Source organism: Amblyomma americanum, chromosome 6 (genome assembly GCF_052857255.1).
Source record: "Amblyomma americanum isolate KBUSLIRL-KWMA chromosome 6, ASM5285725v1, whole genome shotgun sequence".
NCBI lineage: Eukaryota > Metazoa > Arthropoda > Arachnida > Ixodida > Ixodidae > Amblyomma > Amblyomma americanum.
In genome coordinates, this window is record NC_135502.1 from 51,570,831 (window position 1) to 51,587,950 (window position 17,120).

Consider the following 17,120-nt stretch of genomic DNA (forward strand, 5'->3'; position numbering starts at 1 on the left):
TTCACATAAAAATTCCTAGGCCACATTTATTCACACAGGTTAGAACGGCACATGTGGACAGCTCACTGCTCACAGAAAGCCACTGTGCACATTCTCCGCCAGCAGATACTGCTGTAACAATTTGGTAGAAAAAACAGTTCCAGCATGGGACAACGCTGGCATATGCCGTCCTTGCCACCATCCTAGCCAAACATGTGCATTAGGCTGAAACATGAAACAGAGGCACTGATTTCGGGGAAAACGGCCACAGAGGCCGAATTGCAAAGCAACAGATGCGAAGCCTTGACAAGTTACCAGTATCTTGTTACAGTTGTGGGTGCGCCTCAAGAGTCCAGATACTGATTTATTTCTTTTTCACAATGCTCAACACAAAAGAAATATAACATGTGCATATTACCAAGTGTTTAAAGTACTACATGAACCACTACATAGTGGACATGTCAAAGAGACAGCATATTCAACAGCCACATTTTTGTGGAGTGCATTCCAGTTTCAACAACATATTCCAAAATACGACTTTTAATGATGAGTATCGACACACCAGAACACAGGGATCTACAAAAACTGCTGCCTACAACCAAATCACCTTGAACAGTAAAAGAGCATTCCCCGCATGAACCGTTATCCCTTTGCTTTAAATTCCAGCTGATGCTAATAACAATGCACTGGCACTCATAGTACAAACATGCACGTAACTACAAGAACAAGAAAAAGATTCCTTTCAGATTACTAAACTTCCCATTACTGCACTGTGAATGTTCCCACACAAAAGAACTAATAAAGTGAAGGTTTCTCAGCAGCAAATTTGAGACCAATGTATAGTTTTTTTTTGTTTATGCACAAATGAAAAGCACAACTAAGCATATAGGGACAAGAAAACGCATTGCAGAGCAAGGGCCATTTGCAAAGCAACTTGTACCACAGGGTTAGATATGAATGAAACACAGATCCACTACCTGAAGTTACTGGCATGCCGACCACTTGTCAACATAGCATTTCAACACACAAACGCCCACACCTAAGTGTAGTACATTTAACAAATCCTAAGAGGGGGGGTCATCAGCGAAATTTGGCATGGAATTCTTCGATAGCTATTGAAACAGTGATCAGTTTTTTTTGAACAAATTCTAGCAGAGCCTCATAGAAAACACAAAGAAGTGACGAGTATATGTCCTTGAACCCACCTCAACATTTTTAAGAGGTGTGGCAGAAATACAAAAGCAATCTACCAGTCCAACAATTTTTGGTGTTTGCATTTACATCCAACGCTACTACAAATCCAAATATGCGTACATGTATAAGGCAGCACAGTTTAAAGAAATTCTTCTTCAGGGCAACTTTGCTTGTTCATACAAGGTACAAGGAGAAAGCATTGTGCAGCAGACCATAAGCACTCTGCTTTGAATTTCCAACAGTGTACTCCAAAGCATTGCAAAACAGAATAGCAAGCAATGTTTTTGTCAAAAAATCAAATAGCAAAGACCAAAACAGCTGGTTGTCAAGCTTGCTCCGAGCTTAAAATAGCCCATATTTGTTCCCCTCACAGTCACTGGCTTGAGGCACACTGAGAAAGCAAAAAGTGTATAAACGCTTAAGAAACAGGGATGCACAAAAAAGGTGCTTGCAGAGCTCCCAGTCGTGGCAAAGTTACCAAAGGATAAACTTGTTGGACATCACACCAGCACCCAAGTTGCCTGTGTCCAGCAGCTTCACGCCCCATGTCCTGCCTGTGATGAGCACAAATAGCAAGTCCAGACTCTCGCCTCTTTAACGGCGTGTGTCGATGCACGTTGCATGCATCCTCCCTTAAGCTGCTCAGGCACACAAGGCTCAGAAAAAGGAGTGTTGTGGCTAGAAGGTGGCAAGTTGGGCATGACCGTGGGGGCCCACGGCCTTTCCAGTGGGAGGGAAGCTGGCAACAAGAAAGGTGCCTGGAAACGTCCTCGTGATGGCAGCACGCGGCGAGGGAGGTACTCCAAAGACGGCCTTGCTTGCAAGCTCCCTCAAAGTGGACTGGCCAGAGGATGCTGCTGTTCCCCAATGGGCACACCCCGGCGAGGCATGCACGACGCACTCACTAGGACCGCTCCTTATCCGAAGCCACGCCGTTCTGCAGCGAGGTCTTTGTGGGCCTGAGAGTCTTTTGCAGGACGTGAGCGTCTGCCGGCTCTATCCTCTTGTAGTAGTGCTCCTTGGTCTCGACAATCTTGAAGCCAAACTTTGTGTAAAACTCAATCGCACTTTCGTTGTTCACCTGGACGTGCCTGCATGATGGAACGAGAGAGCAAAAGCTATGGTCAGGGAAGTGTTATGTGGTGCACATGGCATACTTCCACAGGCACCTCACATTACACGGTACCATAAAAATGAAGGCTGCTGAAGACTCTCACAACATTCCTTCAGGCCACCGACACCAAGTGATGACTAATCAAAAATGCAAAAGCCACAACAACGACAACTGTGGGAGACTTTGGAATCAGTAGGTGTTTTTGCAATGCTCCGACCATTATAAAATATGACATCTAACAGAATCTAGCACGGCATACCCCAATCTGCCTTATGAACCAAAATGCTGCAATTAACTATAAAGAGGGATGTCTTGCCAAATATAATTCCAAGCTGCTGGCATCACATAAGAGGCAGAGTTTTATAAGCCAATTGGATTTAAAAAAATATTTCTTATTTGAAGCAGGGTAGAAGACCTCTTAAGTGTCCCTAATGTTTTGGGGGTCTGGGAGAAACAAAAAAAGCTGTTACTCTGACAGTGAAGGGCAAGCAGCATTTGGTTCAAGCTGCCACTATCATATTCACTGCCAAGTCAACATGCTTTGCACTGACAAGTAGCATACCTGGTGCAAGTTTTGGAAGTACAGCCAGCGCCTGCTGCACTTAGAGTCAAGTCGTCCAAAAAGGCATGAGCAATTATTTTTCTTAGTATTAATATACAATCTTGTGGTTAGAGACCACACAGTAAGGACACAGAGGCCGTAGTGCACTGCATTTATGGCAGATGCACCATGTGCTATTCTTATAATACTCAGCCAAATCAGCTATTTCTAGTGCAAAATATATGAGGCAAACTATGAGCTAACACCCAGGTGGCAGAGCTATCATCCTCTAAAGAGAACAAAACAGATATTTTGGCCAGATCGGCACCTTACTGACACAGGTGTTTTGAAGCGAATGTCATTTGATGCAATTGCCCAATCTGTGATGCTAGTATCAACTGCCCCGCTGTTCTGCATAATTTGGGTAAAATGTCATTTTAGTCAATAGAGCACCATTGTCTTTATGACTCAAACATGAGCCCCCTTTCACAGCATCTTTACAGTCATGAAGTTCAAAAACGCAGCTACTGCTAAACATGTCAGGCTTCAGCTTTTGTTTCCTGCATAGTCTGCCTGCATAATAGCAGCCATGCTCAATGCACACAGATTCCATTAGAGCTGCGCCTATTTGGTCATCACTAATATTTACGAAACCCCAGACATAAGTTGGAAGCACATGTCATGAACCAACAGACAACTTGCACAAATGTTTCCTTCCTCTGTGATGCAGACACACAGTAGGCCATCAAAGACCTATGTGGCCACACAATAACACATTTACTTGCGTAATTTGTGCACCCCTGGAGCATTAATCGCATTCATAAAAAGAAACTTTTACTCTCATATTTTGCGCTACCTGCTGCGCAAGCACGCCAGCATGCATGTGGGTGTACGCAGGGCAGGCTTGGAAAGATCAGAGCGTGTGGCTGCAAAAGGTGAGTGAGTGGTGTCAATAAAAGCCGGCAATTCAGTTGTAAATTGGCTCCAGTAAAGAAAAGTCAACTGCATGCCATTTATCCAGCTAGCTCGCGCCGGTGGTTGCTTTCCAGTATGAATCGTTGCAAGAGAAAAATTCTGGTAACCTCCGGAGCGTGCATTGTGCCACAATCTGAAACTACTGAACCACTGGCTGTTCTATGTGAGTAATTACGCAAGTAAACACGGTAGTGAAAAGGACGACAGGTGTCTAGTTCATAGCAGGACTCTTAAACATGCTTTGCGCAAAAAAGAAGTACCTGATGTCTGTACATACTTTCTGTTACCATTAGGAATACGTTTTTTGCAGTTTAGTCCTCCAATTCAACAACTATTCTCAGCCAAAATCTACACTCTGGCTCTTACTGGCTATGATAACATTTGTTCAGCAGCAAAAGACATTTATTAGCGAGAAATTCGTTAAAAAATTTTTTCCACCAGCTGATTCATACTCGTTACGCCCTTACCGAAAAGAATGGGTTATCACCATTTTGAAGTGAATGGCAGTGTAGTGTAGCCTCTGAGATCTGTTCCTAAAAACAGGTACCGACGCACATATGTTTACTTGTGAAGTCAGCCAATGAAGGCAACACCTGCACTTCTTTTTTTTGTCTTTTGTAGCTTCTAACGTTCCTTTTTCAGTAACAGTGTTCTTTGTGAGCAGAATGTGGCACCCTACCAATACCGGCCAGCTTTCATTTGCCCTCAGTGTGTCCTTAAGAAAATGAAACCTGTGCATACATGATGTACCACTGCATGGCACTGAATTTTCAACGGCCTTTGGGAATTGGCACTGGACACAGCAGAGCGGTCGATGACGGTGAACAGCATAAGTCTAGTATGACCGGAATTGCAAACCCGCGCACTGCACAACTCCCATGAATCAGAATGCTATGCAAAGTATCAAATGCCCCACTCAAATGCAGTTTCAACCTGTGTGTAGAAAGGGTGCAAGCTCACTTAAGCAAAACACGTAGCTAGCACAAGATAAAGAAAAAAGAAACTAAGCACAAAGTGCTCCTGAAGACATGGAGAAAGCAGAAGTAAAATGGTAGTGTCAAAATGAAACTGCCTATGCATAACGCCCACAATTACCCTTGAACATTATGAAGATTTTAGAGTGAAAACTCATAGACATGCTTAACAGTCCTCACATGCACATACAGAGAAAAACTAAGAACACGTACAGAAATATGCTGTCGAAGTTCCCATCTTTCTTGACATAATTTAGCACGTGCTGAACCATGGTGGTGCCTGGAAAAAAAGGAGAGGTTCTTAAACAAGAAATTGGATGCTCTAATCATCCTAAAGCTCATTAGCAATTGGTTTCACTTGATTACAGTTGCCAGTCTCGTACAGCCTAATGGCAAATTAACATTCCGATAGCCTAGTACTCTGCTTTTACCACCAGACGCTGCCTGTCCTCTGCTGCCACGTGGAAGGTTTGGTTTGGTTTATGGGGGTTTAATGTCCTGAAGCGACTCAGGCTGTGAGGGACACCGTAGTGGAGGGCTCCGAAAATTTCGACCACCTGGGTGTACTGTGCACTGACATCGCACAGTACATGAGCCTCTAGAAATTCGCCTCCATCGAAATTCGGCCGCGGTGGGTGGGACTGAACCCGCGTCTTTCGGGTCAGCAGCCGAGCGCCATAACCACTACGCCACCACGGCGGCCCCCACGTGGATGGGACTGACTAGTGACTAACATGTGTTGTGAAAATATGGTTGAAATGAAAAGTTCTCAGCTCATATTCACAGGATCAGGCAGTATATTACTAGCTAAATGAGGAATTATAATTTTAATTCGACAGAGAAGACTACACAAAGGTAGTCAGCAAAAGCAGCATTCAATGGTGAAACTTTGGGACTATGTATGAATTCAGCAAGTTTACACATTACAGAATGCATAGCCCATTCTTTGTTAAAGTACAGTTTTTAAATACTTTATTAGCATTTGTGCTGCCTTTATAATGTTGCGTGCTTGTATGCACACATACATAAAAAGCCACTAGCATATACACATTAGCTTATAAGTAATGAAACAGCCCTGGCCTTGTGCCAAAATTGCAACCGAACTGTTCAATAGCAGATTATTACCTTACTGCTGTGACATTAGTTTTTCCCTGTTGCCAGTGTCCCATCGCCATCACCTATCACTGCTTCCAGCATTTAGACACATAGAGACGAGTGTGTCCACTCAAATTCTTGACAAAAAGCATTTCATGGAGTTTCTAACACAACCACTATGAGATTATTGCCAAGTTTTAGGTTCTGACAGAAAATAAAATTAAAAATCCTCGAAGATAAATTCTTGGTCTGTACACACAAAAAAAGCGTTTTTGATGTCGGTTGCATATCAAACCTTCCTATTCTTATACATACTACAAACGCCCTGTCTACTACTCTCATCTTGATGGCAGAGTTGGCACCAGGGGGGGGGGGGGTTCATTCAATACAAGGTGATGGTAGCTGTTATTTTTGATGGGGTCCAGGAATTGAGATTCCGAGGCTCAATATAGAACCCCAAGCTGAAACTACTAATGAAAGGCTTCTCTCTCAGTGATGAGAGACCATAGCACAGCATACGAAAAAAATATTTTTTTTTTTTTGCGCCCACAGTTACGATTCCACTCTTAGCGTGGAACAAGCTTGCCTTGAGCACATAGTACCAGTATGGTGGTTATGACATGCTCTTTAACAACTCTGCTCACAGAAGCTACCAGCTCTTTACTGGCACTATCTGAATGTCAAGCCATGAACTCAGTCATTTCACTTTTATTCATTACACAAATTAGTGTTCCATGCAAGCAGAGTTTCCAAAGTGTTTAAAAAATGTTCGAAGAAGAATGAACGGTCATTGAACGAATGTAATAATCCACCACGAGTAACACGTTCGAAGATCAAAGACTTTTTGATGTTGTTGTCAACCGCTCTTACCAATTCCTAACCTCCGGTATGGCGCAAGGCAGCCCAGGGTCATGATGTAAAGACGCCTTGTGTTTTCCGATGTGTCAATCCGGCAGCAGACAGCGCCGACGACAATATCATTATAGTATGCTGGAAATAAAACGAGTATAACTCAAGTGAAATGCAACCTCCACGCGAAATAGAGAGGCAACTAGCACGCAAGTTCAACCTTGACGCAGCTAAGACGAGTAAATCAGGATACTCACCTAATTTGGCAAGCTCTCCCGCTTCAAGAACGTCCTTGTAAAACTTGTCGTTGTAGCTGACCGGGAAAACTACTTGGTTTAACCTCTTCAACTGGTTGATGTTGTGCGGCGTGACGTCACCGAGTTCGATCCTACATCCCCTGCCGAAGAGATGGACATTTGCTGGCATGCAAGTGTCTCTAAACGCATCACTTAGTGCAGCGCCTAAAACAATCTTCGACCTGTGGCTATCACCGCAGCCGCTCACAGCTGAACTAGACGCCTCGAAATTTTCTCGCGCACAACGTTAACTAAGCAATTGCCCCTTGAAGACCAGAACACCTGCCCAGATTCTCCGAAAACAATGCTCCTTCGCCTGACCAATTCATAACCACGTGAATCACGACGGCACCGGCGCCGGGAGCAAAACAAACAAAAAGACGTAAATGATCTTCGGTAGCTTATTTTTCGTTTCAATTAAGCCTAACGCTAAAGCAAGGCGCCAACGCAAATGACGCTGTTGAACTGACGCCCATTACGCGTGTGGGCAGATCACATTAGGAGTACTGCCGAATCTTTCGACGCTTTATTATACGATAAAAAAAAAAAATTATACCACCGTTTTTGCTACTGCGCGCAGCGTTCTAAAAAGGAGACAGCATGAGCATGAGTGCAGCTTTTGTGTGACGCCGGGCGTCAGCCAATGAATTTCGTAACTTCGTGATACAAAGCAATATGACTAAATCGTACTCACCTCGACTTTGTCATTTTAATTCATTAAACGTGAAGATTTAGGTTTGAAAGAACCCAAGCAACCTAACACTCGCGCCAACATCCAAGCATGTGAAGTAATCCAGCGGAAGCTGGCGGAAGTTCCTAATGCTGAAATAACACAGCCTCAGTGTGACACTATGAATGCCTTTAGAAATTAGCTTGACAAAGTGAAGCAACTGTTTTGTTAAGTATTTTGAGTAAAATAGCAGTAAGAGTGTAAATTTTGATCACGAAGTGAAAGTAAGATTTGCTTTCGTCACTAACAGGGTCATGTGATTCCTCACTTGCAGCCGGCAGTAGCGAGCAGCGGTTTGCGGTAGGTGTTTCTCTGCAGTGGGTTACACTCATTTTCTCTTGCGGATATCGGGCCTGTGTTTTGCGTTCTTTACCTAACGCTTGTACTGCTTGTTCGTTTCGCATACTTCTTTGGTTAAACGTCGTTTAACGAAGCCGGACTACCGCATTGGTTGCGGACCCCTGCATTGACCGAGTGTCAATGCACAAACAGCGGCAGCATTTTAGCGCGCCTTTGCTCCACTGTGCCTGCGCAAAAAGCCTCTCAGGTACAGGCGAATAGATCTAGGTTAGACAGGCCTTATCGAATGATTGCAGCGAGCGGAAACCCGCCGGAATGCCTAGCGGAATGCTGGTTCCGTTATCGTCTATGGTGCTGTGGCTCCTTGGCAGAAAACTTCGGCCCGTTCCACGCCCCCTTCTCGCGAAAAGGTGGACAGGTGTCGTATAAAGCAAGTTAGGTGTACTGGCGGTATACTTACTGGCAGCAACCTCTGTTCGGGTGTTGTGCACACGATATCGACGTTACAGAAACCGCGGGCCCTCTAGTCATGTGACGCGCGACTGCGGTGCTGCGGGCACGCTTGATGCTATGATTGTCCGGCAAATTATGCTTCCTCAGATGGGTCCTGCTGTGGAATCTTGTAAATGGTATTGGAAGAGGGTGGAAGAAAGTGTTTCGACTGAATCTTTTTTATTAGATCACTTAGCATTACTGCGTATCTGACAGCTGATTATGAACCCGTGACTTTTTTCAGCGATCGGCTGCTGACCTGAACAATTCGTGATGTCGCTACCAAAGATCAAGAATGTGGAAAAAGAGTCAAATCTCGGATATGTGTATGCAGTTTCCGGCCCCGGTAAGTAACACGCTTTCGGTTAAGGCTGCAACAAAAAGTGCCATCGCTGTTATGTTGACAAACAGTGCTTATTACCATTACCATTCATGTTCGCGTTGTCTGTGCTTGTAGCACTAAGGTAGGGACATGCTTTCAGTCGTTACAGCGGAACGGATGGCCGGAACTGCTATGTACGAGCTCGTGCGGGTCGGCCACGAAGAACTGGTCGGTGAAATCATCAAGCTTGAAGGAGACATGGCCACCATCCAAGTCTACGAAGAGACCTGTGTCCTTTTTGTTCTCTAGCTGACTGAGGCTGCATTCTCGCTCAGTCAGAATCTTGCATACACCCCACATTTGCAGGATATGGGGTTCTTATATCATTTTCATTTGTGGTTCCTTGCCAATTGCATACATTGGACAGAGTGCTCTTCATGATTGCTTGCTACCAACTTGTTTCTTCCATTTCTGATTGGACTTGGGAGAGGTATAAGGGAAGTGTTGCTGCTATAGTTGACCATCCTCAAACGTGATGCATACCTGCTCAAGCTGTCGTCAGCAATTGTGAAACCAACTAGTAGAGTAGACCACCATTGTTTGAAAATGTAATCGTGAGCACTGAATTCAAAAGGGCTGCATGTGTTTTATCAGGTAAATGGCGTTAGCCTTCTGTTTTAAACAGATAAAGCCGTAAGAACAGTTTTAAATAACCCTTGCCACTGCGTTTCCTACACACGATATGATGGCACCAGAGAAGTGAACGGTAATAGTCGACTATTGCTGACTCTTCATTTTGCCTGAGCATGGCTCAAAATAAAAGAGCATTGTAGCATAACCATAGAGAAAACGAGCTTTTACTTGCAACTAAAATTAAGAAAAAAGATTCCCACTAGTCAGCTTTTGCAGAAGGGATTCTTAGATGGGTTGAGATCGAGGTGTTTCTTGAGAACTCCTTGACAGCCTGAACCAGCTGGAGTCACTGTGGGCGACCCTGTGCTGCGAACGGGCAAGCCCCTCTCTGTGGAGCTGGGCCCTGGCATCATGAACAACATCTTTGACGGCATTCAGCGGCCTCTGCGAGAGATCCACTCTCTTTCTCACAGCATCTACTTGCCCAAGGGTGTCAGTACTCCGGCCCTAAGGCGGGATGTGCACTGGGAGTTCAAGCCCACCAACTTCAAGGTGAATCCATTTCAGCGCCGTTTCTTCTTGCAGCTGCCGCTTACCATTTCTGTTCAATTCTTTTATGCTCGAAGAATCAGTGTTGGTGTACACAAAGCCAGTTAGTTTGTTTTGAGACATTCTACACCTGATTTTAATTCTGTATGGGTATGTGCAGGTACTGCCAAAATACTACGGTGCAGGCTTTGGTGTTTTAAATTTTCTCCTGTGTTTCGTCGAGAAAATTTAGTTCCTTGGGGTCATATCCAAGCATACCACCAGCATGTTATCATATGTATAAAGTACATCCTAACTTTTGCTAGCTGAAGCTTGAGAATACTTTTATCGCGAAAGCCTGCTCCATAATATTATGGCTGGGACTGTACAACCAGAGTAAAGTTTATTGAATGCAGTATTAGCATAAAATCTTATTTTTCAGCTCAGTCATGTCATGCAGCTTGGGTTTGATAGCAGCCTATTTCTGTGAATTATCAAATCTCAGGCGAAAATTGGTTTTTGGGGAAAGGAAGTAAGGCACAGTATCTGTCTGGCATCTGGTGGACACCTGAACCATGTGTAAGGGCAGGGTTAAAGGAGGGACTGAGAGAAGAAAGGAAGAAAGAGGTGCTGCAGTGGAGGGCTTTAGAATAATTTTGACCACCTGAGGATCTTTAACATGCACTGACATCACACAGCACATGGGCGCCTTTGCTGTGGCCCCAATGCAGAAAAAATTACAATTAGGTTTGGGGTAAGAAAAGACAGACTGTCTCCCTTCTCGGTGGACACCTCAGATAAATTAGATTGCTTCATTATTTCTGCAATGGTGTAGCTTCATTCTGGGTGGTCAAATTGCACTGTACATCACTGAATCTCAAGCAATGTGTCATGGATACAGTGAAATTAAATTTCTTTGGCAAAGTCACATTCCATAAACTTAAAATGGTGAGTGTACACATTTGTGGTAAAGCATCACTTTTATTCCAAAATTGTAACAAGCTTCTGATGAGTGGAAGAAATAAGCACCCAGGGGACCATGTAGTCGCATATTTTCATAGTAGCAAATAATGCAAGGGACCCAGAATAACATATAAAATTAGTCTGTGGGACTATGGCAAAGCACATGCTGTCAAGCTCACAGTTTGACAATTGCTGTGTCCACTGGATAAAATGACGAAACATATAAGTTATGGCAGGGGTATTGTCGAGCTCATTTGAAACGAAAATAACTAGTACGCTTACTGCACGTTTAGAGTTTGTTTTGTAGAAAAATTGTGTACATTGCACCTGTTTAATATTGCTGAAAAAAAAAGCAAATAAAAGTGCAAGTATTGAAGTTTATGACGCCCAATATACAGTGAGCTGCACATTTATACTTTCACCTGTTAAATTTCGCATCCAGACCACTTGTGAAATGTTTGGTCATATTGCACACAGAGGCCAAACTTGTAGCTTGCTTTTATACAATAACCTGCATAAATTATGAAGACATTTGGTTATTGATGCTTCTCTGGTTCATGCTATGTACAAATAGAAAACAGCCATTTTCTGCGAGACTCGGGGAGGAAGGAAAAGACAGGAGAGGCCCCATGTATTCCAGATGCATTGCAAAAAGCATGGCAGAAGTTGCATGTCATTGCTAAGCCTACTACATGGCACATAGCATCGACGGCATCATCGTTGCTGAGGGTCAGTGTGGTGGCTGGTGTGCATAGGCCTCCATGGACAACGGAGAGGCACGGGATAGGAAGAAGCTGCCTCTTGTACGCGGCGCAACTGCGTCTTCAAAGTCTGGGGCGGCTTCACGGCGACATCACGGCCTCTCACATAATTTTTCATTCCTCCATGGCAAGACTGGTCTTTAAATGTGTGGCCTCAACTAGCCATATAGAGCAGTGGTGTCATTCGTCAGGAATGCAAGAGTCTAGTCGTTCAAGGAGCAGCGTGTGTGCTGGCTCTGCAGTTTGAGCAGGTGCGGTGTTCCTCTTTAATGCAGTATACACTAAATCAATCTAGCAGCATTCCATATTACCTAAGTGAGCATACAAGACTGATATTTTTACACTTGCTAGCCCCATGGAACCACTGTGCCTCTGCTTCTTGAGCTACTAATCTCATCCACTCCTAGCATATAGCAACACTGCACTATGCGGCCAGCTGAGATTGCTTTTCTGATGAACAGCCTTGCAGAGAATGGTGGTTTTTCAAATCTGGTCCCCAAAGCAGGCAAGTGTTGTCAAATAAGTTCCCTGTTTTCATGGTGTTACTTGTCCAATATTTCTCTTGTTTGAATATTTCCTCCTGATTGACCGCTGCTGAAGAGAGCGAGGCACATTAAGAACACTTCCCGAATAGCAACATCAAAGGTGTGAGGCCCATTTTTCTTTCTGGCAGGTTGGAAGCCATGTGACCGGTGGAGACATTTATGGCTTGGTTCAGGAGAACACTCTTCTCCAGCATAAAATCATGCTGCCTCCCAAGGCAAAGGGCACCATCACCTACATTGCTGAGCCCGGAAATTACACTGTTGCTGTAAGTGCTTTTTCTAAATCGAGTGTGCATTGAATGTGCCGATTGCTGGTTGTTTTTGATCGGTCACATCAAGTAGTCAGATGCAGTCTGTGTTAAGGATACTTCACTTCTGTTGCAAAGGGGTGCTTCACCTCGCTGAAATGAGGGGAAAGGAAGGTGTGCATTTTATGGAGTAATCAACACAAAACTATGTGTTGCTTCACTCAACCACAGCATGCTCTGCTAGAAATAGAAACCAGTGCTTTAGGCCTACATATTTGCAAGCTTTACTGACCGTTGTGCATAGTCTATACTTAGCACTTTGTGTAGTGTCATTGCATGCCAACTGTTGACTTGAACTGTAAAGTTTAGTCTCTAGGGTTTAGTAACAGATGGCCTGAGTTTCATTGTAACTCATTGTGAAATAGGGCATTCACTCACCAGGTAGCTAGTAACCAACTACACAGTGTAGTATACACATGGCACTACTTTTTCAGGGCCTTGGAATTTGTGTTTGTGAATCGTGAGGTGTGAATCATGTTTTGTGTTGTAGTTACAACAACCTGGTTACGTCTTTTCAGGACAAGGTCCTCGAGACTGAATTTGATGGCGAGAAAAGTAGCTACACAATGATGCAGGTGTGGCCGGTCCGTACCATGCGGCCTGTTACAGACAAACTGGCTGCCAACCATCCGCTGCTGACAGGACAAAGAGTACTTGATGCCTTGTTTCCGTAAGGAATTTATTTCAATCTTAGTGTTGTTCAGCGCCCAGAGAAATTCCATGTATCCGTTTCGTTGTTTATAGCAAAACTTTGCGCACACAATGAATAAAAGGTTATACAACATTCAGGATACTAGTTCAAAATAAGCAGAGGTTGAATGCATCTTGAAATGAGACCCTTCTTTTATCATGATGTGGTGGGCACCCATTGAGCTTAAATATTTGTCTGATGACTGAGTGAATTCATCATCAGCCAGATTATGTCCACTAAAGGACAAAGGTGTCTTCCAACAATTCTAATCATTCTTGTCCTGCACCAGCTGTGGCCACTGGATCATAGCAGATTTTCTGATCTCTTCGCTTGACTTTCAAAGAAATGAGATTGGGAAACTTGGATAGATTTCTTACCAACAAGTCGAGAGCTGTGACTTTTGTAGCACTGGCAGCATGTTTCTTTCTATAAATCTGTGCTTTGAATTCTGACTCGTGCAGTACATTTGTGGCATTCATATGTATAACTCCTCTCCTTGTCACCTTCTTGTCTAGGTGTGTCCAGGGAGGCACAACTGCTATTCCTGGTGCCTTTGGTTGTGGCAAAACCTGCATATCACAAGCCCTCTCCAAGTATTCCAACAGCAATGTCATTGTATATGTCGGTTGTGGAGAGCGTGGCAATGAGATGTCTGAAGTACTCCGGGATTTCCCTGAGGTAAGCTCGCCTGCTGAAGTTATCCATTCCTTCCATTTTTGTGCAATGCTTGACCTCATCCCATGTGGGTCACACACATGTGGCTTTGCTTGGGTCTGAGCATAGTTGACCGTACAGTGTGATGCTTAACAGATTACAAAAAAACATCCATATTTAGTCAAACCTGCAAAGTTTTGTTAAGAGAGTGAGTGATGAATCTGAGCGAGGAGCCTGCATTGTATTGGCTCACTGCATAGTGTTTGCGTATCTAAACTTGCCGCTGGTATTACGTTATGCATCCCTATAACCTGATTCCACTTTGTAAATATGCTTGTTCTTAGCGCCGGACTCAAAGGAATACCGAACAATAGTTTTGCCACCAAGATTCTTGGCCTTAGTGCAGCATTCAGAGTGACATAATAGTTATAATGATGATATATAATACAGCGAAACCTCATTACAAGAGATGCTCAAGGTTACTTAGTGAAGATGTCTGTGGTAACCAAGGTCTCTTGCAACCGAAAATTATAATAACACTGAGTAGTCAGACTAGATCAGTTACCGTACATCAGCATCCAAGTATGTTTAAACATATCTGCAGGAAATTGCTCAGGATGGCCAAAAGAAATCCTTCATAGTAGTTTGTTTTTTGTGACTGCAGATTGTATCAGTTTCCTTCCCGGTAAACTACTTTGCTTTGCAAGCCTTCCTGTTGCTCACAGTACGTTTGAAGTGCTCTTAGATGCTAGTCAGCCTCAACAGCGGACACTTTCTGCCCTGCAATGTCCTCCTTATCGTCCTTATCCTCCGGTTCATCCTCTGCGGCACATGCACCATTTACTTACGCAAGGATGGCATGATCTCTTTAGCACACGAGGTTGACATCTGGAAACAGACTCCTCAAAATATTCTGGAACCTCTGCTGTCTCTTGTATGCTGGCCCAAGCTTCATCTTCACGGAAGTTTTCCACAGGATCTTCCTTTTATAAGGCCCCTCTTCAATCGTGTCACCACATTTAAAGCCTGCTTTTCTGAAACAGTTTTTCACAACTTCGCTTCTCATGCCATTCCAGCGGCTGAAATCACCTGAAAAGCAAACTTGATGTCCATTACTGTTGTATGGTCTTGCCGCAAGTCGAACAAGAGACATTCTACCAAAGTTGTTTTGTACTGCAATCTGACAGAATGAACTATGCCTGGGTCTATTCATTGAATGTAGGATATGGTGTTTGGAAGAAAAAATATAATCTTGGTGGATTTGAGCACAGGGTGTGGCAAGAAGCGTTGTCCACAAAAGAGAAGCACATGACTGCATTAAGCTTTAATCTTCTAGTCAAAATTGACCAGTTAGGAATTGAAAATGGTGGAACATCATCCATGCATTCTGGTTTGCTTCATACGTGACGGGAATGTGATGTTAGTGGCTGCAACAGCGGGGTCGTTTCGACTTCGCAATCCCGAAGAGACGCTCCTCAATTCGTGACATTTTGCTACAATTGGCGCTGAAGTGCTCCTTCGACTGCTTCCCACCGTGGCATGCATCAAACTTAAATGACATTGTCTCTCCTGGCCTCGTTTCGTTGAATAGACTGCTCTAGTTGCCTTTGAACATATCGTCGGGACTGTAACCGAAGGAAGTTGATGATCTCTTCATGAGGACGCGCAGTCTGTATCAACTGTATCATTTTCCCCTCAGATGCACTTGAACGAGGTGCCCTTCTGTACTTTCAAGCTATCTAGCCACACGTCACTGCAATTGAAGTCTGCACAGTCAATAATGAATGCTAGCTGTTCAGCACGTTTCCGGAGCAAAATGCTGTTCACTGGAATGTTCTTTGCTAGTGTGGCTTGCAGCTGCAACAGTACGGCTTGTTCTACCTTTGGACAGCTGGCTCCCCGAAGTCTAATTCACTTCGCTTTAAAGGTGCACTAAAGAGGAATCTGAACTCGTCTTTTTATTGCGGGAACCCTATCTACACATTCCGGGAATTCTTAGAAACGTCGGCCGATTTCCCTAATTAAATTGGATTAAACGTCCCGGCTCCCGACTTTTTTTTTTTTTTTTGAACTCAACGCGGTTGGTAGGCAGAGTTAACCAACGCCTGGAGTGCCTTTCAGTCAGTCCAGTGGTGGCTTCGCTTTTGCATTTATTTTGTTTTTAGGTTTCTGTGAATAACAGTTTGTCACAGACAATATAGCCATAAATTAGGCCCACGGAAATAAAAATACACGTGGACTCTTTGATTTACGTATCACTCCGCCGATGGCAGAGCGGCAGGCCGCCACGGAACCGGCTGACGTGTTGGTTGACTCCGCCTACCTATTGCGTTGAGTTTAAAAAAAAAAGGCGGGAGTCGGGACGTTTAATCCGATTTAATTAGGGAAATCAGCCGCACAGGACAATAATTCGAAGTTTCTAAGAATGCGCGGAACATGTAGAGTTCCCGCGGTAAAGAGACGAGTTCTGATTCCTTTTTAGTGCACCTTTAAGTCTACCGTCCCCCTATTGCTTTAACATTGCGTGGTGGTTTTTCGCGATGGTGTTGACAGTCTTTTAGGAAAGTCCAAACTTCGCAACTATTGTTTGCTGCTGTCCAGAGTCCACATCACTGTTGATTTGGAGCTTATCCAGAAGAGAGATTGCGCTGCCGTGTTGGCTCAGTGGCTATGGTGCTTGGCTGCTGACCCGAAAGATGCGGGTTCGAACCTGGCCACTTTGGTCGAATATCGATGGAGGCAAAATTCTAGAGGCCTGTGTAGTGTGCGATGCCAGTGGACGTTAAAGCCCCAGGTGTTCGAAATTTCCAGAGCCTTTCACGGCGTCCCTCACGAGTTGCTTTGGGACGTTAAACCCCCCATGAACCATAAACCAGAAGAGATCTGCTTTCATTTTTTTCTCATCTCAAATGCATTGCCATTGCTGTGCCACTCACCACGTTCGAAGAAGGTTGCTGTGAAATGGCAGTCGTACGTACTACCTCGTACCGACGACACGAGGCAAGAGAAGAGAAATTAGCTTTTTGCTCTTTTGGTGTTTTGGTGAACGTGGCATGTTGTACATATTTTGTTCATTTCAACATGACTTCTAAACATTTGAATTTGCGTCTAATTAGAAACTACAGCAGATGCATTGTCGAACGAAACTGTCTCTTGGAAGCATGGCGATAGCTCCA

At 44.1% G+C, this 17,120-nt stretch overlaps 2 protein-coding genes across 5 annotated transcripts in view; one reads left to right on the forward strand and one right to left on the reverse strand.

Moving 5' to 3' along the window:
• san (Probable N-acetyltransferase san) lies at positions 1-8,018 on the reverse strand. Of its 3 annotated transcripts, none has more exons than XM_077626812.1 (5): positions 7,996-8,018; positions 6,979-7,118; positions 6,743-6,862; positions 4,991-5,057; positions 1-2,264 (listed from the first exon to the last, which is right to left on the reverse strand). In XM_077626812.1, exons 1-5 carry the CDS (start codon positions 8,001-8,003, stop codon positions 2,078-2,080), a joined length of 522 nt encoding a protein of 173 aa, XP_077482938.1. In that variant the 5' UTR covers positions 8,004-8,018; the 3' UTR covers positions 1-2,077. The 3 variants fall into 3 exon arrangements, with proteins under 3 accessions (XP_077482938.1, XP_077482937.1, XP_077482939.1); XM_077626811.1 differs by lacking the exon at positions 7,996-8,018 and adding an exon at positions 7,712-7,852; XM_077626813.1 differs by lacking the exon at positions 7,996-8,018 and adding an exon at positions 7,712-7,845 and having other exon boundaries at positions 6,979-7,109.
• The window catches only part of LOC144093437 (V-type proton ATPase catalytic subunit A-like), a 26,674-nt gene continuing 17,508 nt past the window's right edge, over positions 7,955-17,120 (forward strand). The window contains exons 1-7 of one of the 2 annotated variants that reach the window (XM_077626808.1): positions 7,955-8,047; positions 8,784-8,885; positions 9,022-9,150; positions 9,835-10,046; positions 12,420-12,557; positions 13,118-13,269; positions 13,806-13,968. In XM_077626808.1, the coding sequence (XP_077482934.1) occupies positions 8,813-8,885; positions 9,022-9,150; positions 9,835-10,046; positions 12,420-12,557; positions 13,118-13,269; positions 13,806-13,968 (867 nt within the window). In that variant the 5' untranslated portion in view covers positions 7,955-8,047; positions 8,784-8,812. Of the gene's footprint in view, positions 8,065-8,783; positions 8,886-9,021; positions 9,151-9,834; positions 10,047-12,419; positions 12,558-13,117; positions 13,270-13,805; positions 13,969-17,120 lie in introns of both variants that reach the window. The other variant, XM_077626809.1, reaches the window with a different exon arrangement.